Below are 21,079 nucleotides of genomic sequence, written 5' to 3'. Positions count from 1 at the left end.
GAAGATGTAGAGCCTTTCATAACTTAGTAAAGAGCTGGGAAGTAGTATTCACCAGCCTGTTCGTCTCGTGGAATCAACTGCGGACACTGTCAGACCCGGTTAACTTTCCTCGTAGACAAGATAATGGTTAGCGCGCAACGGCCCGCATTATGTTCAGGCTCAGGGATGACGCTTGGGCCAAGGACATTTGAGAATGAATCTGGAGAAACGACGGTGTCCAATTCAAAAAGTTGCATACACTGTACCATGAATTGATTAGAGGACAGCTGTTTGCTTGCATTGAGTTTGGTCTCTCGGGCGTGCTTCGACTTCGATTGCTGCATGATTCAGTAGTTTCATTCCTCTCACTTCCTCCTCCTCTCCCTGTCTCACGTCCACCTCCGTCATGGTGCGCCTCAGAGAGATACCACGCACTGCGGCTTTCGCTTGGTCTGCAGATGCCACAGCCCCTTGGATAGCAACCGGCACCAAATCCGGTGCTGTGACAGCGGACTTCAGCACTAAAACTTGTCTTGAGCTTTGGGACCTCGCCCTCGACAACGCTCAACAGGGCCAGGAACTACAGCCAACTGTCACCCTGCCCACGGAATCTGGGTATGTACTTTCGATTTAGGGAGATTACCCAATCTAATGTACTCTAGATTCCACGATCTCGCCTGGACGCCGGCGCAAGAAGCTCATAAGCGAGGGATTATTGCGGGAGCCTTCGACAGCGGCTCATTGGGCCTTTGGGATGCGGATAAGATCATAAACAATGCAGCTGATGCTTCTCTCTTCGACAAAGCGATCCACACCGGTTCCATCAAAGCTCTGCAGTTCAATCCGAAGATCCCAAACTTCCTCGCAACCGGCGGAGCCAAAGGTGAACTGTTCATTTCAGATCTAAACCACCTCGACGCCCCCATACGACTCGGAAACCCGTCGGCGCGTGGAGACGATATCGATTGCCTAGACTGGAACAAGAGAGTGTCAAATATTCTTGCTACGGGAAGCAACGGAGGCTTCGTGACAGTATGGGACATGAAGACGAGGAAAGAGAGCCTAACGCTCAACAATTACCAACGGAAACCAGCCAGTGCCGTCGCTTGGGATCCTGAAAAACCTACACGGTTGATCACAGCTGTTTCATTGGACCAAGAGCCAGTAATTTTGGTCTGGGATCTGAGAAACTCGAATGCCCCAGAGAAGGTCTTACGCGGGCATGATTCTGGAGTGTTGTCTCTTTCCTGGTGCCCTCAAGATCATGACCTGCTGCTATCCTGCGGCAAAGACAACAGGACAATTCTGTGGAACCCGCAGACAGGACAGCCATATGGCGACTATCCCGTTGTGACGAACTGGACATTCCAAACGAGGTGGAACCCACACAACCCGAACATGTTCGCAACAGCGTCCTTCGATGGCAAAATTCAGATTCAGACCCTTCAAAACACAAACCCTAGCAGCACGGAAACCGATCAGGGCCAGGTTGCTGATGGTGAAGACTTCTTCTCAAGGGCCCAGACACAGCCTCAGACGTCTTCCTTTTCCCTGCTAAAGGCGCCAAAATGGCTTGAGCGACCGGTCTCTGTTTCTTTCGGCTTTGGCGGGAGGATCATAAGTGTTCGGCAAGCGGACCCTGGCAAATCCAGAGCCTCAAAAGTCTGCATCAGCAAATTCGAGGTTGATTCGAGCGTAGGAAGTGCGACTGAGACGTTTGAGAACGCACTCCAATCCGGAGATCTCACTTCTTTATGCGAGCAGAGAGCGGCGGCCGCCAAGTCGGATGAAGAAAAGGCTGACTGGAAGGTTATCGAGACACTGGTGTCCAAGAATCCCAGAGCGGGACTGGTCAAATATCTGGAAATCGAGGGTACCACAGAAGACGCAACCAACGGTGTTGAACAGCCAAGCCTCGACGAACAGGAGCCTGGGTCTGCGAGCGCCCCTGTGAACGGCACGTCAAAGTCCCACAAGCGGTTCCAATCCATCTTTGCAAGCTCTGCTGATGGCGATTTTCTGTCTGAACTTGCAGCAACGAAGGGCACCAAAACGAACAATCCCTTCCAGATTTACACTGGTTCGGAATCGGAAGCCGATCGAAAGATAACACGAGCTCTCATTCTCGGCCACTTTGACAAGGCTTTGGATGTATGTCTGCAGGAGGATAGGATGTCGGATGCATTCATGATCGCAATATGTGGAGGCGAAGCATGTATCAAGAAAGCTCAAGAAGCCTACTTTGCGAAGCAATCTGGTGGCCCTAATTATCTCCGGCTCCTCGCTTCTGTGGTGGGCAAGAATTTGTGGGATACTGTTCACAATGCCGATTTGTCCAGCTGGAAGGAGGTCATGGCAACTCTGTGCACGTTTGCCGATGAGCAGGAGTTTCCTGATCTTTGCGAAGCTCTCGGTGACAGAATTGAAGAGCAGGCAGATGACTTGTCTTCAGTCGCTCGAAAGGATGCATCTTTCTGCTTCCTGGCGGGTTCCAAACTGGAGAAGGTGGTTGCTATTTGGATCAAAGAGCTTAAAGAGCATGAAGAAGCCGGAGCAGCAGAGGCAGACGCAACATCAGCCTTCTCCTTGCATGCTCATGGCCTGCAAGATTTTATCGAGAAGGTCACCATATTCAGAAAGGTGGTCCACTTCCAAGACAGTGAATTGTCCAAAGACGGAGACTGGAAACTGGAGTCCCTCTACAGCAAATACCTGGAATATGCTGATATCGTGGCTGGCTCGGGCCAGCTAGAGGTTGCTCAGAGATATTTGGACCTGCTTCCTGCCACATACCCTGGAGCAGATGTTGCAAGGACTCGACTTGAGAAAGCTAGGAAGAAGCCACTAGCTCCTGCCGTTACTCAAGCAACCTCAACATCGACGAGGAACAAACCACTACCCACGATGTCAGCCTTCCAGCCGCCAACGACTGCTTTCACTCCTGCGGCGCCTCAGGTCCCCACGCCCTATGGTGGCACTCCTTCTCAACCTGCAAACCCCTATGCACCTCCGACGGCTCCTGGAGCACCTGTCAACCCATATGCTCCGGCTGGTAGCTATCAAGCTCCCCAACAGATGAGGATGCCGCCAGGGCCTGCTCAGTATGGTATGCCACAAGCGCCACAAGCGCCACCGATACAACCTCCTCCGCGATTTACTCAATCTCCTGCAGTCCCACCTCCATCACAAGACAGGAACATGTCTAACTGGAACGATATCCCAGAAGGATTCGTCAAACCTGCTTCGAGAAGAGCCACGCCTAGTGTTCCGGCCCAGCCTGTCTCCAACCCCTATAGCCCGGCCCCGGCTCAGCAGCCGTCTCCTCCTGTTGCGCCTCCATTCGGTTCCAGACAGCGAGCGTCACCTCTTCCGCCCCCTCCCAAAGGCTCAGCTCCTCCACCCCGCGTGACTTCCCCTTTGGCTGGTGGACCACCGCAAGCTCCCTTTGAGCGACCTAGCTCATCAACCGGCAATGCATACGCACCACCATCGGTGACCTCGCCCCCGTTAGGGCAGAACATCATGTCTCCTCCCATCCCCCGAGGCCCATCACCGTACAACGCTCCGCCATCACATGGTCCATCCGCTCCCAATCGCTACGCTCCCGCTCCGGGTTCGCAACCTACAACTGCACCATCTGCACGGCCTACAATTGCGCCACCGCCGCAGGGATCGTCTTTCCATACTCCGCAACAACCCACGAACCCTTATGCACCTTCCCAACCCATACAACAGTCTCGGCCTAGTCCATACGGCCCTGCACCGACATCACAAACCCCTCAGCAGACTTCAGCACCTCCGCTACCTACGCCATCACAGCAATTCATCTCTGGCCCGCCACAGCCCAGCGGTCCGCCACAACAAACACCACCACCAGCTAGTACTGCAGGTTCAGAGAAGCGTGCCGCTGCCCCTCCGCCACGCAAGCATCGTAAGTTGTGACTTGGTCGCACCTCACGTTTCTAGACCCAGCTAACCAATTTGTAGCCAAAGGCGATCGTAGTCACATCCCGCCATCCGCACAGCCAGTCTTCGAGATTCTCTCATCAGAAATGGCACGCGTGAAGGGCCGGGCGCCTGCTAGTTTCGAGCCACAGGTCCGCGACACCGAGAAACGCCTGGATATTTTGTTCGACCACCTTAACAACGAGGATCTTCTGAAGCCGGACACGGTGGCGCAAATTGCGCAGCTGGCGACCGCTCTACAGAACCGCGATTTCCAGACGGCAAGTGACATCCAGATGGATGTGCATACGAACAAGGTTGAAGAATGTGGGAATTGGATGGTTGGCGTGAAGAGATTGGTCGGCATGTGTAGAGCGACGCCTTGAGTGTGTGGAGCGTGTAAATCGTCGGGTGGCCTTCGTGAGGTGAGGAAAGGTTATGATGCTGCCATGAGGAGCCAGGATGAAGGGTATGGGGGTGGTGAACGCTATGATTCATATGCTCACTGATGTAGAAAACGATAAAGTGTGCTTTGTGATTTGTTTTGGACTCTGGATGCTGACATGTTTGAGTGTTGCTATCCTATACTACTTGTAGGAGGAAGGCTACCCTCTCTACTTAACAAGGCGCCGTTGAGAACTGAGGTATTGTCACGTTGGGAGTACGATAACGACTCCACGGCAGACAACCGAGTTGTTCGTCGAGAAGTGGTCCTATATACAGCACCATTATGCTGCATGAGCCAAACAACAGCACTTGATTTGCTTCATTTTTGCAGATAGTGCAGAACGATTCTGAGGCTCCGCTACGCTAATCAGCAATTCCACATTCGATTTCAGACTCAACCCGGAATCCTCATCTCGCACTGCCAGGCAAAGTAAAAGGCGCCGCGGGCCTCGCCGTCGGAAAATTCCTTGAACTCAAGAAGGCGCCCTTCAGCGCGCGGATCTCTGCTCTGAACCTTGCGGCTTCATTATCCGACGTGGAGGATTTCTTTGTCCTGCTTTTATCTTCGGCATTGGCACCAACGCCAGTGGAAGTATAACTCGTGAATGATGACCCGCTATAACTTGTCTGGAAGGGGTTGTAGGTATTGGAAAGCTTGTCGAGAACGGTCTGGAAGTCGGTCACACTCTCCTTCAGCTTGTCCTGGGCGAAGTGCGTGTCCGTGGACGTGAGGAGGGATGAGAGCGTGCCGTGCAGAGAGCGCAGGCGCGTGGATTGGCGGGCTGTCGGGTCTGAAGCGGCGAATCCGTATGGGGACGACTCGGACGGAGAGGGTGAGGGGTGAGGTGATGTTTGCGTCGCGATGTCGCGGTGGAAAAGCTCTGTTGGGTCCGAGTCGGAGGACGTGTCGGAGAGGGTTTCGTCAGAGGGTTTGGGATGCTGGGTGCTGGCTATGTAGGGGACGTGGGAGACGACGGATTCGAGTTTTGAATTGAGCTGGTCGAGGTCGGAGAGCGCGGTTGAGGAGAGGTCATGGCGAGCGGAAGTTAAGGTTTCGAGCATGGGCTCGACTATGTAGTTAGATGCGGCGTATGTGAGGGTCGCGAGGCCGGCGAAAGCGTAGGCGGCGTTCACGAGGCGGGAGAAGGTGACGAGCGGTGGTGGTTTGGTGGGTTTGACGAGGAACTCCGGGTATGTGATTATAGGGGGGATGTCGCGTCTGGGAGATGTGGTTGACTCTGGTGTCTGTGTAGAAGAAGGTGAGGCCGAGGGAGATGAGGATTCAGGTGCCTTGTTGTTGAGTGTTTGTGTGCTGTCGTGGACAGTCTTGAGGTCTGAGGGTGTGTCGTCGGAGGACGGGTGTTCTGAATCGAGAAGTTGGTGGATTTCGTCTGAACTTAGACCTTTCTTCTCGAGGAGGGCGGCTTTGCGCTCTCGAGAGACGTCTCGTATTGATTCATCCTCGAGGAATTTGCGGGCTTGTTCGAGGACAGAGAGTTCTGGAGACGAAGAGGTTGTCGAGGTTGTGTCAGATGAAGGTTCATCGTCTGCGCTGGGTTGCGGCAGGTCTTGAGAGGACTTTTGCTGCCATACAGGGATTGAGGGGACTTTCTTTGGGCCTTGATCTGCCATAGTGCACGCTGAGGAGGTTACTGAGGCGCAAGTAAGAAAGATTGTCTGCGATGGATGAGGAGGTACTGTCTGGCAGAATGATGCTGGATGACCACATCGAACAGCAGCCTCGGCTCAAGAAGGTTGGGGCTGGAGTCACAGCCACAAGTGGCCAAGCACATCGAAATACGCCCCCTTGCCTCTCGTGTCTTCGTTCTCATATTGCTCCTTAACGCCAATATTGCGATATATTTGGGTTGTTTAGATTGAAGAGATCTTCGTATTTCTGAGACATTTTGGACGACTTAGTGTACAGTCTTGAGGTATTGTCCTTGCATAACGACCGGAGCCGGAAGAAGAGACACGATTAACCGCAAAAACCTCAACAAGGATCAACCGCCACGGTGCAGGATAGTGGCTGCCGAGCTAAACGAAGCAAAGCCTAGCCGAGCCTCCAAAATGACAGATCGAGGCCGGCGTGTACGACGTCAGGTCAGCGACTTGACTGAAGACATTTCCGAAGAGTCAGATACAGGCAGTGGTGAAGATTACGATCCTCGGATAGCAGACTCGATGCGCAGAGCAGGCAGAAATGAGTGAGTAAACCGTTCTTGTATCCCTTGTCTTTTCCATGTCAGTAAACATGATGGGAGGCTGCCAGAGGAGAGGCGATGGCGGGCACGCGCATTGCAATCCGCCTGGTTTGTTGTCGCCAGCTAGTGATGAAAACACCGTGAATGACCACGACTGGAAGCCCTAGCGCACAAAGGAAATATTGCACCAGCGACTGAAGCTATCACCGCCTTGGACCTAGAGACTCCAGTTGACAGTCACTCTACAAGATGACGCCCACCAAAATCCCCCATTCCAATTCTAATTGTTCCATCGTGCTTTCCAACCAAGCATCATCACACTCTCACCAACTCTGTCATCATGGCGTTCATTACGCTCTACTACACTCAGGATGCTCGAAGAAGGAAGGCTGATCTCGATTCTAGCTCATCAACGGCTTCAAGCCCGGCCTCATCCCGGCCTCGTCGATTTGGAGCTTCGGCCATCACCACCACCACCACCTCCTCTGCATCGGTCCAGCGTGGACCAACCTGGCCTGATGACCGGCGTCACAGTCTCAAGCTGACAGTAAAGGCACCTCCAAGCAGACTCCGCGAAGTCATGCGTGCCAATGAGGTTGACACACTAAAAGATACTCTCGGTGGTGGTCAGGTGTTGGATGGTCCACGATCCAGCCGTAGAACAGCTCTAGCCGCCAGGTCCAGCACTCGCAGCAATCAAAGACCCACCTATGCAGAACTAGACGAAAGTGAACTTGACGCTGAAGAAGACGACGACGAGGAGGAGGGCGAGGAAGAAGGGGTGGAGGAGGAAGATGCGATGAACGATTTCGATGCACTCGGCGCAGAAGCCGAAGGAGGCACAGACGACGAAGACGACGAAGACGACGAAGACGATGAAGACGTTGACATGGAAGATGCGCCGCTTCCCCCACCAAAGCGACACGCTCCGCCGAAAGCGCCTAAGATCACGCTGAAGCCACCGGCGAGGAAGTCAGATGGCAAGCAGACTTCGAAGCCCAAACTCGTTGTCACCCCTGCCAAGGTTGGACCAGTCAAGTCTGTGGAGGATCAAGAAATGGCGGACGACCCGGGTGATGAGGAGGTCGAAACCTCGTCAGACCTGTCCGATGAAGACGACGAGACAAATGCAAATATCGATGATGAAGATGCTGAAGGCGAAGAAGATGAGGTCGAGGTCGAGGTCGAAGAGACAACCCTCGCGGTCGAAGACGAAGAGCTTGACGAGGACGAAGAAGATGACGACAGTCTGGACGACAGCGATGGGACACCAGCCTCGGGTAGTGCCACGCCGGATCTGAGTAAAATGACGAAGAGGCAACGAGGTAGAGCCGAAGATCAAAATACATTGATGGCATTGGATATGGCGCCACAGCAGAGAAAGGTGAGCACCCTTTCGCAGCCCATCGGCCGAAGCTTGACTGATGACATCTAGTTCTTCACCGATGAGGAAAAGGCCATGAAGAAGGACGAGCATGCCAGAAAACGAAAAGAGTTGACAAAACGAAAGGTGCAGGAGGAAAAGACGGCCGCGTTGAATCGTTTGGTATGCTATACTCGCCCGCGAAAACGTTGAATGACTTGCTAATATCGCCCAGCTCAAACCCCAAGTTTCCAAGACAAGAGGCGCAGCTCCAAAGCCAGAGACTCTCGCTGCGGCGGCTGCGGCAATTGGATCACCTTACGAAGAGGAAGAAGTTGCGCCGAGAGCCCACCCGCTCTACACCAGATGGGTTAGCACGAGGGATGGCCTCAAGCTTGGAGTTCCAGAGGAGTGGCTAGGCAAGAACGTCGGCCGGTACTTCGAGGCATCGCTGCAATCGAGCAAAGGCGCTCTTGTGCAGCAGGTCGAGTGACGTATGTAAGCTGTGGGCAGGCGTTAATAGTCATTGAGTGGTTGATGGAGTATCATTGAAGCGAGTAGATGGCATAAAGTAGAAGTTGGGAGAGGCTGGCATAGCGAAATATGCAATAGCTGGTATGCAAGCAACCTCACATGTTTAAGTCACCTGGTATATCGATTTTGCAACGTTGATATTGGAAGCACCCACTTAGGTGCCACCATCATGTACCCTATGTTCCTATAATGTAAAACCGAGCAAAGATACTCGTTTTGACAGTGGCACGTCATCTGGAATATATCATCGACTATCGTCCTCTGGGATCATGCCCAGCCAGCGTAGCTTGTACTCAGCTTTGCGATAGGCCACTCCGAGGCTACTGATGTGTGGCTGAGGTTGAGCATGGGTGATCCGAACGGTGGTTGCCTTCGAGCTGTGAACGCTGTTGCTACTCAGCTGTCGGACGTCGATATGCCTTCCGGTTCACAAATCCAACGGCTCAGATCCGAACACATTCATATCTTCAAGCTTCCCGACAGACTTGACGACTCCCGTGAACGCTCTGGATTCTGGTGTTTATCAGTGGCGGTGAGTCGAACGAAGTATGGAAAGTCAAAATAGACAACCCTCGTACGAGTGGGAGGGGTTTCGGCCCTCTCTCAGGCTGGTTGAGAACGTCGTGCGTATCTGGCCTCGTTGCGAGGTATTGCTCTTGTTCGCTAGACTAGCGGGCTAGTTCTTGAAGCGCTGACAGAAGTTGTATGCTGGTGCAGCATGTGGACTGGACTGAGGACAGATGAAGGGATGCCGTCCGATCACGCTGATGTTTGCCGCGGAGGCAGCCAATACAGGGTTTCGTGAAGCCTGGCATCGCTGCGCTTTCACGTATGTCCATATTTCTTCTGTGCTCGCCTTCCGCCTTGCACCGTGTCCATAGCATACTCTTTATATGCCCTGCACATGAGTCCCCGGTTTCAGCCGTCGATTCTCTGACTCCTGTCCGATTTGACTGCTTGCGCCACCACTCCGAGTTCCTTATTCTGCGCGGGTATCTCGATCATATTGGGTCCAAGGTCGGCAGCATCACGTTCCCTGATCATAGCATTATCAGTGTCCATTCACATACTCTTATCCGAGATCTCCACATACGCTTTCCTGAGCTTTTCCAGTTCTAGTTCTTCGAAAGCTGGTTTGAAAGTTGTGTAGCCTTTGGAAAAGGTTAGCGACTTCTATCCATGGTGACCAAAGGGAGAACAGACCATTGAGAACTCCGAAGCCAATCACTAGAGCCCAGCCGATCAGTCGACGACTCATTCTCGCCCGCCTTCATAAATCGGACGTCCTGACTCTTCATTTCTCCAAGATTCACAAGCCACGGAGAGTCGCAGTTACGTTCACGAAAAAGGTTCTAGGTCACGTGCCATTAATCGACAAGGTCGTTGTCATTACAACAGCTTGGCAGCTGAAAGCATGCACGGGGATGGTAACAAAGTTCGTCTCTCATTAGTATGTTGTACACGGCTCTGATGATACAGTTTCTCGCTCAGGTCGATCGCTCTTTTCCTTGACTTTTCTCCTCCCCTTGCAGACAATCCTAGGCATTTATGCACCTGAGACAGGTCGAAGGCCAATATATTGCCTCAACCTCTTTTCCTTTGCCGATCTCGTTCCATTTGTACGTAGTCCTAGATCTAGCATGACAGAATCAAGTTGCCCAGCCCCCATAGCCGAGATATCTTGAGGTCTGGCAGGAAACCCTTCGACAGGGGCATTGTTTGCTGGATTGACCAGCGGGGATAGTGGGCTACTGGGCGTCACAAGGAGTGAGTTTTGAACTCGAGCTGTGCTATTGTAGTCACTGTAGAATTAGTATTTATCACTGTAGATTGATATAACTTACCTTGCCACAATCCGATCGGCGAGAGAGTCGATTTTTCTGTCGGTCTGGTCAAATCTCCGGTCGACTTGGTTGAATCTCTGATGGAATTTAGTCAAATATTCGAGGCTCGAGCTGAACAATTACCTGATTGATCTGAGCGAAGCTTCGATCGAACTTTTCATTGATCTGAGCAATGTTTCAATCAACTTTTTCAGTGAGTTCTGCTAGGGCACGTAGAATTGCATCGCCAGAAGCCAACGCAGGTATGTTTGGTAGCCTGGCGAATTCCGTAGTGAGGCCCTGGAAATGTTCTTGGATACGCTCAGGACTGGGCTGTGGACCGAGAGGAGTATGGTCAGCCATAGTCAAGTAACTCGATTGGCATATCGATGTTATAGCAAGTTGTGTTAATGTTTTAATGAAGGGTGGTCTGTTTGTTTGTCTTCTTGGAGGGGTTGAGTAGTCGCCTAGTTGGTCGCGAGTCACGAGCAGCCTTTCCATTCCTTGGCGTGGATGGATCCAACGCGTCTAGACACGCGACATGCGAGGCGGCAAGAGACACAGTCTACCACAATCCATGCACCACCATCCTAACATGGACTGCCACAGCGATGACCGATTGGAGAGAGCGTGGCTACGTGCCAGACTCCGATGATGAGGAAGAGGCCGAAAGCATCAATGTTGGGCTGGGAGTCGAGCCGGTGGGCAATGTCACGGAGCCCAGGATCGACGCCGTTGCCGTCCAGTCGCCAAATGCTTCTGCCGCCAGGTTCGACAACGAGTCAGCGATAACCGACGACAATATCGCCAGCAAGTCACAAAAGAGGCATAATCCCAGCACCGGAACTGTTGTTTCACCTCAACACCAGATCGATGTACACATTGGAGTACCGGCTAACGACCACAATATCCAAAATCCTCGGTCTGTAGCGGATGAGCCAATATCATTTCCGGCACACGCTGCTCAGTCAACCGCTGTTCGTCTCGAGGTCGAACTGCAGAGAGGTTTGCAAACCGTTCAGGATTTGCTGGCGAATGTGTATGATGGAGTAGAAGACGACACCGACAGCCCTCTTTCATCTCTCCATTCCTCACCAGAACGTTCTCCTCGCCAATCCTTTTCTCAACGTGGCACTGCACCTTCCAGCATTGTGGGATCATCCGATGCTCCGCTCAACCAGAGCCTGGTAGAACATCTGGTGAGGAGATCTTTTAGACCGCGAAATCCGATTCAACTGCATCCGTACGCGCTCGAGGATGCCAAATATCGCCAGAGCTTGAAGGAAAGGGGCCTGCAACCTGTTCGAGTGCCAAACGAGGCCCCGAAACCATCAAATGCCACTGATGACGATTCTCAAGGCATGGATGTATATGAAAGCAGTCAAGCGCAGAAGTCGGACGAAGCTCTGAATCCTTCCAGCCCATTGCAAGAAAGGACGGATGAGGAGTCTCAGAGCCCTGTACGTGTCGCACGAGGTCGATTACACACCTTTGACGCGTTGTTCGACGACGATCTTCCGGAGTTGTCGGATCTCTTGAGAGGCCGTATGGCCCAACGTCTTGTAAAATCCACCAAGGGATTGAAGGTTGCCAAGCCTGACCCAAAACCGTCCTTAACAGATGTCAACGACGAATTCCGAGTCTATGATCTTCCCGGGGATGAAGAGACCATTAGCAAGAACCCGAGACAACGTAAACCAGGGTTTATCATTCCACCTTCGCCCCCTGGATCTCGCAGTACTCTTTCGTCTCAAGACACTTCGAGATCAAGCAACCATGCACCGTTACCAGGCAGCACTACGCCTGCGCTTCTTCCAACTCCGTTATTCTCCTCAGACAAGCAGGGGTTGAAAAGGTTCATTGACCCTCCAAGTTCGTCTGACTCGGAGGCGGCCGCCGAAAGTGATGGCATTGACGGCTCCGGTCTTTCTTCTGAAAGCTCCGATGATGATCGTCAAGGTGCCCAAGGGCTTCGACGCAGAATCAAAGGCGTACTGCCTGCTTCTTGGCTGAAGCTGGACCTCAAAAAACAGCAGGTCAAAGATGTTGAGAAGAGGCATGGGCGATCACCAGTCAAAAATGCCTTGGACAAAGGACTTGCGAAGCGCGTTCCCAGATCCAAACAGCAAAGCGAAGCAGGGAGATATTTGCAACCAATGACTGACATGCTCGATGTTTCGGCTGAGAGTGAGTCGGATGAACCTGTAATAGCTGATGTCACTGAGCTCTATGGCGACGGGAGAGACGGTTTGGTCGACGACGTGATCGAGGACAACTCTATTGATGCTATGCTTGTTCCAAGAGCTCGAAACCGCTTATCTGGTCGGAAGAAACAGCAAAGATTACAGGAAGCTTGGGCAAATCCGACTTCTGCGCCTAGTACTAGAAGGCATGAGCCTGTTATACATGCTCGTCAAAGTGTCAGATCGAGCATTAACGCCACTTCGAAGCACAATCCACGCACGCGCAAGCGTGTCAAGAAGAAACACAAAATGCCGCAAATGACTATTCTGGATGCTCCCGGATTCAAAGAGAAGGAGGTGCCCCAATTTCTCAGGATTGCAGGAAGACGCAAAACAAAATGTGCTGAAAGCATTGCACAAGAGCCGTCAAGGAAGTTCTTCAAATTGGCCACGATGCAGGATAGCACAGATGTGAACAAAGAGTTAGACCTTTGGAGAAGAAGAGGCAACAGGAGATTCGATTCTGTTGCTCAGAGCACAAGCTGCAGTCCCTCTCACACTCAGGCACGCCCTGAAGCGCGATCCATCAACAACAGAAGCGAGGAACACGTTGGCGAAACTGCATCTGAGCTTGATTCTCTCAAGCTGGCTACCAGGTCGACTCTTCAGCGGATCCGCAAAAGCCATCAAAGCCGATACTCGCAGCCAGCTGTTCCCTCGGATCGACCCAATCCCCCTGCTTCCGTCCTTGACTACTTCGCACCTCGAACGCGACATCGCAATGGGCTCTTAGTCGGTGGACAACGGCCATACTTTCTGGGCCAAAACCAGACTGACGATGCTGGCAGTCTGCCCCACCCGGTCTCGACTTTGAGACGCGTACCAAGGCCTGCAAAGAAAAGAGTCGACATTCATACGACAGCTCTAGCACCCGAAGCTTGTTTTCCGCGTCCTACACAAGCCCGTAGGCGCAAGACGCAGCCTCAAAGGTGCAGTTGCTCTCCTCCACCAGAAATTTCGGATCCCAATGATGCTGACCAATGCCAGAAAACATTCCCCAGAGAAGTCTCGCAGCGTCGATGATGATGTTCTGCACGATGAGAATGCTGGAAGCGATCTTGTACGAGGTTCGAATCCTGATGGTAGTCGACACACGCGCCCGTTCTACGACCCTTTCACAATTTACAGTGACCTCCAGAGCCCTCCAAAAACCACGTCACTTCAAAAGAAGATGCTTTCGCCAGCATTGAAATTTGCACAGGTCGGACTGCTTCCAAAGACAATGGCAGCTATGACTGATCTAAACCGGATGTTTCAAGCCACGGACGCATACGTATTGGTCGTGGCACCGAGAACGGAGCATGCCGTCCGCTGCAGTCACTGGTGTCCAGCCGCGAAAGCAATTATGCATCAAGCTTTCACCGAAATCCTATCCATCATCCTCGATGAGACTAATTCCCAACACAGCACTACTTTGCTGCGAAAGGCTACGCATTCAGTCCAGTCTGTGGTCGCCTATATCAGCGACAGCCTCTATTTCCAGGATCACACCGATTTAGAGGACTTCATTACGTACACTCTGAAAGAGCTGGACACATTTCAACTTTCCGTCAGCTCTTATGAGCACACCAAAGCAGCGTCGGACGGTGTGGGACTTCTTTCCATCCTCAACGGCTTGGTGGTAGTCGGGTATCAAATCTCCAGGCTTGCCACAATCGAAGGGGGCGTTGATGTCATCAAGAGTACCGACATTCTGCGGAAGTTCGCCGTGCTTTCATTTTCTCTTGCATTCCGCAAAGAGCGCCTCAGGGCGCTAAATCTCAGCATCAACTATCATTCTGAGAACGAGTTTGCGCTGGGTACAGCACTTACGGAATGCGCCGCGGCAGAAATTGAGACGATCGCACTCATTCACAAGCTTGACCTCAGCCAAGCATGCATAGCTGGTCTGAATGGGATTGTAACTGGCCGCTCCATTCACGGCTCGCTCGAGAAGAATCCAGCAGACACGCTTGGGTGTACCATTTTGATCCTGGCTTGCTTCTACACTGTCCTTGGTGAAGATGAGCTCTCACAGTGCGACGACGATGATGATGCCAGCAACTCTCTTATCGGATTGGGATTTTCAGCTCTTTCAAATGCGGTCAACATGTTCGTTCCATTCTCTCTCAATGAGCAACGCCTGAGAAGAAAGGAGCGACCCTATGTGTCCAGCCTCCAACGCTTTGGTGTTCTGGCATTCCAGTGGTGCCTCTTCCTTGCACGTACAGTAAACACAGGTGTTGCCGACAATCTACTAAGAAAAATGTTCAAGCATTATTCTAACAAGACAAACAACATGCTCAATTTCTTCGGCCAAAGTCGCTTCGGAACTCCGCTATTTCTAGACCGCCAGCTCCATAGCTCTGAGTTGGTCCCTGAATTTCATGATACGGATTTCGACGTGTTTCTGAAACTACTGGCCTTTACCCTAGGTTTTGCTGCGACCACCGACTACGACGATGATGCAAGAGAACGAAGAATTCTTATGCGCAAGCGATCCTTGATCTTCAGCCTATTGCCGAACAACGGTCCGGACGTCGAAGCTGACAAGCCGTTGCATACTGTGGATTATCATGCAATGGCAAACCGCTATTTGTTGTTTGTGACATTGTACCACTATTCTCCCGTGGGACTCAAGCCTGAGCTCTCTCACATCAGCAGTCTTGTGGAGTTTGGAAACGCGCACTCCGCGGTTTGTGGCGTCGTCCTAGATTGTTGGTTCAGGATTGCCAAATCGGTCGTCTCACAATCGATGTATACGTCGGAGTTACAGCAGCTTGGGTCGTGGGTTCAAGACATGGTATTCCAGATCCACGACAAAATCGAGCTTGTCCCAGCCACCCCGAATTTCTTCGACGACGTCGAAAGATGCCGACAAAATCGCCATAGCGCAAATGCAATGATCTGCAGAATTGCGAGAGTTTACGCCGACGCGATTGACCTCTGCGTGAACGAAACCCAAGCGCATAAGCTCCTTACTGGAGACCGGATGACGGACTTGATCAATCTCTGTGATGTCTCCCTGAAGCTGGACGATGGCACAACAAGCACCATACTCGATGTTGTCACATCCTACCTTAGAAAATGTCGCACTATCAGCGGTCTTGTTGCCGAGCTTCACCAGCAATTGCGAAAAGTTATTGTTGCGCAACTCGGCCGTGATCTGTCTCTGGATGACAATTTGCTAGTCTCCCTTGTAGAGGTGTGGTTCGCCATTGCCGAACTGATGATTCACAGAGGCAATGAGGACTGGGATCAGTACTTGTCTAACTGGGGCCCCCACTCCTTTGCAAGACTTGCTGGGAATGAAACAGGGAAACATTGTCACATCCTCTTTATGAGCAAAGTGGCTGCTGACAAGAAATACTTGAACTCGAGTGCTTATGAGTTCCTCGAACTATGGTTGTCCTCCATTCTGAAGCCTGTCCACGAAATCAAGTTCGAGCATACCTTGACAAATGAGTTGATACGAAATGCGCCAAACCTGCTTGCACTGGCTGCTCTACGCTCAGGGATTCCAAACGGTACGCCGGAGTCCCTGTTCACACGCGAGGACCTGATCCAGCAACGTCTTGCCATCATCCGTCACGTTGTCCATCAGATCTATCTTCTGCAGGAAGCAGAGGATGGGCGTAGTGAGCAGGGCCTGACCAAGATGAAGGCGCTGCTATTACTGCCAGTCATCCATACAGGCATGAGGAATACATGGGAACAAACGCCAGCAGAGAAAAGGAGTGCATTGGCACTCTTGATGCACGGGTTTGCGTTCGAGCTCAACAGATACCCTTCTTTGAACTTCAAGGTCGATTCCTGGTACATCGATCATGCTATGACTTTCCAGGACAGGGTGGTTCAGCTTGCAGGTCTTTTCATTCGCAAAGGAGAAAGTCCTGATCAGCTGAATGATGAGTATGCTGTTCACTTCTTCCGCAGTGCTTGCGACCTTGCATGCGCCAGTCAACAAGAGAAGGAGCTTGTTGAGCTCCTCGGCACAACGTTTTCTGCCGATGATGTCGCTTACATTGACGACGATGGTCAATTCCGCTTGGATATCCAAGCACAGTTCCTTTTCATCAAGGCGGTCTTTCCAGTGTGGATTGAGCGGGCCTTCACCCCAGTCCTGATCCCTGGTCTGATTATAGTCAGACCTGTGGTAGCAATTGCCATAACTGTCCTCGACAGACTGGAACAGCGGGTAGATCTGGAGGACCAGGTTCAGATGGAGCAATTTGCCGACATGGTTGTGGCCCTGCTCATCGCCGTCGGCAAAGCATTGCGGTGCACTCGTTGCGAATTTCGCCACCCCACAAGCAAACTAGAACTGCTCGCAGACCTCGTTCTTCTTTGTGCGAAGGTCTGCAGTCGCTGGGCGCACTTGCACCAGCTCTTCCCGACTTCTGAACGTATTCTCGCCTTGCAGCCTTACATCCAGACATATGGGATGTATACCTATGAGTATGCTTGCTCGGCCGTGGATCTCCAGTGCAAACCCTCGGATCCGAAGTTCTGGAACAAGTATCGGGACGGCCCAATGCGAGCAGCGAAGGACTTTGGGTTTTACCTGATAGAACCCGAGTTCTCTGACCAAGAAGAGGTGAATCGTCTCAAAGAATGCGCCACTAACGACCTCGAAAACTCCTGCAAAGCCAACTGGCATCCGCTAAAGATAGATGCCAATGGAGTCACAAGATTTCGTTTCAAGCACCCAGGTGGTGGGCTTGTCGAGATTGAGCCACATGAGGCCACCGACGCCGAAAGCAAATTCCAGGTGGAAATGGCAGTAGGGGAACTGGTGGATATGCTGGATCTGCTGGGAGTAGGCCCTGAATCGACATCATGAGTTAAAGGAGAGAAGTTGATCAGCTATGTTGACAGAGTAGTATGATACCCGGAGCATTGCCCGTTGGATACGACAATTGAGTCCACCGGTCTTGATCCTTTCGCCTCTGCGGTGAGTAGCAAAGAGGCTCCCTGCGGAGGGCATCTATCTGTCGTCGCAATCGCGTCTCTGTGCTGTATAAGAATGATGGCCACCCCAACCTATCTAGCCCATCATATCGCTGTATGATAGCAGACAGTAACCTCACAGCATGTACCCTGCCAATAACCAAGATGGGCACTGAAGGGCAAGGCCCTCAGCCTTTGGAGCATGGACCGCTACGTCCTGGTATCCCCTTATCGATACCGTTGCTCGGCAACCAGTCGTGTACACATCCGCAACGCCTTGACGAGCGGCACGGGCCTACACCCACATGAATTGCTCCTCTCGCTATGACCATCCCTCCATTCCTCCATTGAACTGCGGAACATTCCAGTCTCTTGCTGATATCTTGAATCAGCAGCATTCCACAGGCCAAGGATGGGTGTCGAGCCTCCATTCATTTATGACCGACCCAGCACCTACACCTTTGGAGGTCCAACGCAGCGTGGATTCAATCCTAAAGCCGTGACGGAAGCATCATGGGCTCCAAGACCTGCGAACCCGAAGCCAGACGGACCATTGATTGACTTCAACAAACACCCTGACACGGTATGTATCCCAGTCAGTGATAACCTCTGATAAGAGACTGAACCAGTCTGCAGTATGTGGTCGTGCCTTACGGCAACCTCAATGCGAAGCCCATTCCTCCTCACACCGAACGCCGAGTTACGAGAGCCCGTCGATTGCAACTCCTCCTTCGAGTATGTGGTTTGATCGGAGCTGTAGGCTTACTCTTCTGCGTCATCGCAATCAACAAGGTCTCTTCGACAGTGGGCTGGATCATTCGAATTGCACCTGCCGTTGCCATTGTGCACACAATCTACGGAATCTATCATCTGTGTAAAGCTGCGACTGGTCGGACTCCTGGCTCGACTGCAAGCTACATGGTCTTCGCGGGCGTGGTCGACTCCGGATTGATCCCGTTCTTTGTCTTTTCGGCATGGCTGGCTCATGCGGACTATAGCGAGAATAAATACGGATGGAGCACATTGTTCAATGACTCGGAGTTGTCATACAAGATTATCTACGCTCTCTTTATACTGTCATGCACCGAAGGTGGTATCATATTGGCGTCGTTGCTGTTGGACATCTACCTCGGGTTGAAGTTTAAGCAGATTGCCAGACTTCCGCCAGACCTGAACCCTTTGGAACCCAATCTTACATCTCGACACAAGCGGAACAAATCCGAAGGCATCACTGAGAAAAACATGAAGGCTTCTGAATTGGCTGCTAAGAGGGGTTCACAAGGAGCAGGCTTCAAGAGAGTGCCATTCATCCACACACGTACCGACTCAGCTGATAGCGTCACGCTGTACGGTAGTGAGAATGCTCGCAACTCAAGACTGGAATTTCGAAAAGACTTAGAGGACAGTGAGAAAGATCCATGGCGATGGTCGAGGTCTTCATCGCCTGAACGGCCCAGCTCTGTCGTCAACCCGTCGCCTAGTTCGCGTACCGCTGGTGCTGGACTTGATTACCGCCCGGAGCGTTCTTCTGGACTTGCCAAACAAACTTCTCGACCCTCTTCCTGGTTGTCATATCTGGACTATGAAGGTGTCCCGAGTCTTATGAGTGACGAGGCTACAGGTGAACTAGATCACGAGGTCCGACCTGTCTCTCCTGTGTCAGCGCTCTCGGCACGAGATACCTCGCCAGCCAAGATGCAAACTGAACGAGGGAACTGGTATCAAGGCACGGTCCGAAACAGTCAGGCACAGCTACCACCTAATGGCAGTCAAATCTTTTCGAACCCGAAGCACGCGAGCAGGATGAGTTTGCACCAGCAGTTGCAAGTCCCTTCTCCAGAGCCACAGCCAAAGAGAAGCCGCGAGCCACTTGCCATGAACCCTCCAACACCTAGCCGCCCTCAATTCAACAATGAGAACATGTACTCGACGCCTCCACGACAGGCTCAAGCTGCGGACTATACCAACAGACTCGTGCTACATGACGCAAACGCTAATGGCCAAGCACGACCTAATGCTGGATCACGACCATCAAGCTTCATTGGAAGCGGTGGTAAGGCTCGGTTCTATGGCAGCTTGAGATCTTCTGCTGGCTCAGTCAGCTCGCAGGACGACAAGAAAGAGGCCAGGGTCTCCATGCGGGAGGTCGAGGATCTGTACGAACGTACCAGAACCATGCAGACGGAAAGCGATTACAGTACAAACTTCGAGGTCTATGCTTCCGACAGTGACGATGAAAAGCTCTCGGCGAACGCTGGTCATATGCCCCAGAGTCAGTGGAATGGTGTTCGACAAACCTCCAACTCCACTGGACATGATCTGGGCAGCGGCTATGCTGGTCTCGGCTCAGACTTCGGCCAGGGTATGGGTAGAAGACGTGATGTCAGCGGCAAAATGGCAGAAGAAGGCCGTGCGAGTCCTCCCAAAAATGGTGCTGCTGGTTGGGCAAGATTCAAAGGGTTGTAATGGTCACGACGACATCAAAATTTGAAGATGAAGGGCCATACTGTGGGACTTGATATGCACATGAGACAGGAGTTGAGGGATATTGGATGATTTCCGCAAGAGGAACGTCCGGGCTAGCGATCAAGAAATGATAATTGGGAATGATCGGACTTGGATAGAACTGGACATGGCGTCGGAAATGCAAAAACGTGCTTGCTTGACTGGAAACCTGCTCTTGTTCGCATACTCGAGCGCAGAGAGTGTAATGTGACAGGCTTCAAAGCATATCGTGCGATGGTATGCCTTACTGTGCCGCGCGCATCAAGATCAGATATAGCAGAGGTGGAGCAGTCAGGGGGAGTCTGGTCGAACATTGACAGTCTATCACAATGTAACCTTCTCGCTGTGGGCCCCTGAGTTGACCGGGTCACCCAAGTTCCAACCCACCTTGACCCCGGAGTTTTGTCCTTTTACCTCAAGACGCATTTTCGCCGAGGGCGATCAAAGCTGCTGGTGCTTCGTCCGATGAGACCATTACGGTAAGTATGACCTTCGAAGAGCAATTGAGTCTCCACGTCGGTATCGAGGTATGTATTCTTCAGCCCCCACGCGGCAGGGCGTGATGGAGCTACCTGCGTGATGCTGGGCTAAGATTCCAAGTCGATAGACCCAAACAAACCTACTTCCAACTTCACCCTGGACTCCCTGCAGGTGGTATTGTACAGACTCCTACTTCGAACATACTGTCCCTCTGTCGGATGCTACCTTGCAGCCTCACCCTTCAACGATTGTTCCTGCATCTGAGATTGCGCTCGCGTCGTTTAAGCAGACCAGCATCGGACGCACAACTCTTTTCGACTGTCTAAGCCAAGCTCAACACTCTGTGTCTTCGTCCCTTGGATTCGCCAGCTTCCACTCCCAGCTTCCAGCATCAGGATGTGGCCTTCGCGTGCACAGCCCCGAGTTTTGGTAGGTTCTTGTCTTACCGGACTCTTCGAAGAATCTTGAGAAACAGACTTCAGCTTCAAACTCATTCCTGCAATGCATACTACGTACACTATCGTTCATTATGCATCTTCATCTCCGGCCGACATATGACCTCCGCCCGGATGATGGTCTATCCTAGGGAAAACGCCCTCTTGTTAGCGCCTCTGGAGTTCAAGACAT

At 52.1% G+C, this 21,079-nt stretch overlaps 6 protein-coding genes across 6 annotated transcripts; 4 read left to right on the top strand and 2 right to left on the bottom strand.

The window, feature by feature from the left end:
* Window positions 1-201: 201 nt before the first annotated feature.
* PV05_03026 (uncharacterized protein) lies at window positions 202-4,735 on the top strand. The gene is made up of 3 exons (XM_013463645.1): window positions 202-594; window positions 642-3,910; window positions 3,967-4,735. Exons 1-3 carry the CDS (start codon window positions 386-388, stop codon window positions 4,308-4,310), a joined length of 3,822 nt encoding a protein of 1,273 aa, XP_013319099.1. The 5' UTR covers window positions 202-385; the 3' UTR covers window positions 4,311-4,735.
* Window positions 4,440-6,062, bottom strand: PV05_03025 (uncharacterized protein). The gene has a single exon (XM_013463644.1). The coding sequence runs from the start codon at window positions 6,001-6,003 to the stop codon at window positions 4,780-4,782; it is 1,224 nt and encodes a 407-aa protein (XP_013319098.1). The 5' UTR covers window positions 6,004-6,062; the 3' UTR covers window positions 4,440-4,779.
* Window positions 6,063-6,195: 133 nt separating this feature from the next.
* PV05_03024 (uncharacterized protein) lies at window positions 6,196-8,578 on the top strand. Its single transcript, XM_013463643.1, has 4 exons — window positions 6,196-6,578; window positions 6,981-7,959; window positions 8,011-8,121; window positions 8,174-8,578. Exons 1-4 carry the CDS (start codon window positions 6,442-6,444, stop codon window positions 8,429-8,431), a joined length of 1,485 nt encoding a protein of 494 aa, XP_013319097.1. The 5' UTR covers window positions 6,196-6,441; the 3' UTR covers window positions 8,432-8,578.
* A 13-nt stretch (window positions 8,579-8,591) lies between these two features.
* PV05_03023 (uncharacterized protein) lies at window positions 8,592-9,763 on the bottom strand. Its single transcript, XM_013463642.1, has 3 exons — window positions 9,676-9,763; window positions 9,566-9,623; window positions 8,592-9,508 (listed from the first exon to the last, which is right to left on the bottom strand). The coding sequence occupies exons 1-3, from the start codon at window positions 9,728-9,730 to the stop codon at window positions 9,391-9,393; spliced, it is 231 nt and encodes a 76-aa protein (XP_013319096.1). The 5' UTR covers window positions 9,731-9,763; the 3' UTR covers window positions 8,592-9,390.
* Window positions 9,764-10,878: 1,115 nt separating this feature from the next.
* PV05_03022 (uncharacterized protein) lies at window positions 10,879-17,645 on the top strand. The gene is made up of 2 exons (XM_013463641.1): window positions 10,879-13,467; window positions 13,526-17,645. The coding sequence occupies exons 1-2, from the start codon at window positions 10,907-10,909 to the stop codon at window positions 17,358-17,360; spliced, it is 6,396 nt and encodes a 2,131-aa protein (XP_013319095.1). The 5' UTR covers window positions 10,879-10,906; the 3' UTR covers window positions 17,361-17,645.
* Window positions 17,646-17,784: 139 nt separating this feature from the next.
* PV05_03021 (uncharacterized protein) lies at window positions 17,785-20,321 on the top strand. Its single transcript, XM_013463640.1, has 2 exons — window positions 17,785-18,050; window positions 18,104-20,321. The coding sequence occupies exons 1-2, from the start codon at window positions 17,880-17,882 to the stop codon at window positions 19,931-19,933; spliced, it is 2,001 nt and encodes a 666-aa protein (XP_013319094.1). The 5' UTR covers window positions 17,785-17,879; the 3' UTR covers window positions 19,934-20,321.
* Window positions 20,322-21,079: the final 758 nt, after the last annotated feature.

This window comes from Exophiala xenobiotica, assembly GCF_000835505.1.
Source record: "Exophiala xenobiotica strain CBS 118157 unplaced genomic scaffold supercont1.2, whole genome shotgun sequence".
Taxonomy (NCBI): domain Eukaryota; kingdom Fungi; phylum Ascomycota; class Eurotiomycetes; order Chaetothyriales; family Herpotrichiellaceae; genus Exophiala; species Exophiala xenobiotica.
Note: the sequence above shows the minus strand (reverse complement) of the source record. Positions and strands in the feature narration are given on the sequence as shown.

What these genes read in the sequence shown, in the direction of transcription:
- PV05_03023 (XM_013463642.1), bottom strand. Translation starts at nt 9,730, where the DNA reads ATGAGTCGTCGACTGATCGGCTGGGCTCTAGTGATTGGCTTCGGAGTT. An exon ending in TGGCTTCGGAGTTCTCAATG is followed by an intron (nt 9,624 to 9,675) that starts GTCTGTTCTCCC and finishes CCTTTTCCAAAG; the next exon opens with GCTACACAACTTTCAAACCA. An exon ending in CTGGAAAAGCTCAGGAAAGC is followed by an intron (nt 9,509 to 9,565) that starts GTATGTGGAGAT and finishes TGCTATGATCAG; the next exon opens with GGAACGTGATGCTGCCGACC.
- PV05_03021 (XM_013463640.1), top strand. Translation starts at nt 17,880, where the DNA reads ATGGGTGTCGAGCCTCCATTCATTTATGACCGACCCAGCACCTACACC. An exon ending in TCAACAAACACCCTGACACG is followed by an intron (nt 18,051 to 18,103) that starts GTATGTATCCCA and finishes ACCAGTCTGCAG; the next exon opens with TATGTGGTCGTGCCTTACGG.
- PV05_03024 (XM_013463643.1), top strand. Translation starts at nt 6,442, where the DNA reads ATGACAGATCGAGGCCGGCGTGTACGACGTCAGGTCAGCGACTTGACT. An exon ending in CGCAGAGCAGGCAGAAATGA is followed by an intron (nt 6,579 to 6,980) that starts GTGAGTAAACCG and finishes TCTCGATTCTAG; the next exon opens with CTCATCAACGGCTTCAAGCC. An exon ending in TGGCGCCACAGCAGAGAAAG is followed by an intron (nt 7,960 to 8,010) that starts GTGAGCACCCTT and finishes GATGACATCTAG; the next exon opens with TTCTTCACCGATGAGGAAAA.
- PV05_03022 (XM_013463641.1), top strand. Translation starts at nt 10,907, where the DNA reads ATGACCGATTGGAGAGAGCGTGGCTACGTGCCAGACTCCGATGATGAG. An exon ending in CGCAAGACGCAGCCTCAAAG is followed by an intron (nt 13,468 to 13,525) that starts GTGCAGTTGCTC and finishes GACCAATGCCAG; the next exon opens with AAAACATTCCCCAGAGAAGT.
- PV05_03025 (XM_013463644.1), bottom strand. Translation starts at nt 6,003, where the DNA reads ATGGCAGATCAAGGCCCAAAGAAAGTCCCCTCAATCCCTGTATGGCAG.
- PV05_03026 (XM_013463645.1), top strand. Translation starts at nt 386, where the DNA reads ATGGTGCGCCTCAGAGAGATACCACGCACTGCGGCTTTCGCTTGGTCT. An exon ending in ACCCTGCCCACGGAATCTGG is followed by an intron (nt 595 to 641) that starts GTATGTACTTTC and finishes AATGTACTCTAG; the next exon opens with ATTCCACGATCTCGCCTGGA. An exon ending in CCCTCCGCCACGCAAGCATC is followed by an intron (nt 3,911 to 3,966) that starts GTAAGTTGTGAC and finishes ACCAATTTGTAG; the next exon opens with CCAAAGGCGATCGTAGTCAC.